A 719-nucleotide genomic window follows, 5' to 3' on the forward strand; every position below is an offset into this window, starting at 1 on the left:
ATTTTCATTATTTTTATTATTATCAAAATCATTATCATCATCATCATCACCATTATTATTATTATTACTTTTATTGCCATTTCTGGATAGGAGAACTAAAAGTTAAAACATGAGAAGACAGCAGCTCACTCACCTGTTTCGTTATCCGAGGCCCTGACCCTGGCCACCGCGAGGTCTGCCGGTGCCTGCTGGTACACCCGGGCTGGGTAGGGGGACACGTACATGTCCACGTAACCTGGGGAGACGAGAACCGATAGTTTTTTGTTTTGTTTGTTTGTTTGTTTTATGTTTTTACAAGAGTTTAATCCTATCCGTTCGCCGTGTTTTACTATCGTATCCGTAAGACGTGGGGAACTCTGTGTCACTATTTTGCAAAGAGGAAATTTACTCTTTAATCCGATCCGTACGCTTTGCATAGCAGTCTGTCAAAATAATTTTTTTGAGAAATACTGAAAGCTTCAAAGAGATCTTCGTACTAGAAGTATTCTAAAATGTGAAAAATACAACGCCGGGGGGTACAAAACTACCCCAGGGCGTATGGATAGGGTTAACGGAACTTGCAACACAATTAAGTAACAAAGTTATAAGTGTTTTACACCCCCGCCGATAAAATATAGATTATTCAGGAGGCGGGCTGAGAGGCGACATCTAGCCAACCCGATCGAAGAGGGATATTGCAACGTCCCAACAGAAAAATCGAGATATTCGGTAAAAATGTT

General features: G+C 40.8%; 1 protein-coding gene across 1 annotated transcript in view; it reads right to left on the reverse strand.

Annotated features, from left to right (window-relative positions):
• LOC101851731 overlaps window positions 1-235 on the reverse strand; it is a gene marked incomplete at both ends in the record, with an annotated part of 32,318 nt that extends 32,083 nt beyond the window's left edge. Inside the window, 1 exon segment of the mRNA XM_013082232.1 lies at window positions 134-235. Coding sequence (XP_012937686.1) covers window positions 134-235 — 102 coding nt within the window.
• Between the last annotated feature and the right edge of the window lie 484 nt (window positions 236-719).

The sequence above is a fragment of the Aplysia californica genome, unplaced genomic scaffold (assembly GCF_000002075.1).
Source record: "Aplysia californica isolate F4 #8 unplaced genomic scaffold, AplCal3.0 scaffold00164, whole genome shotgun sequence".
NCBI classification, from domain to species: domain Eukaryota; kingdom Metazoa; phylum Mollusca; class Gastropoda; order Aplysiida; family Aplysiidae; genus Aplysia; species Aplysia californica.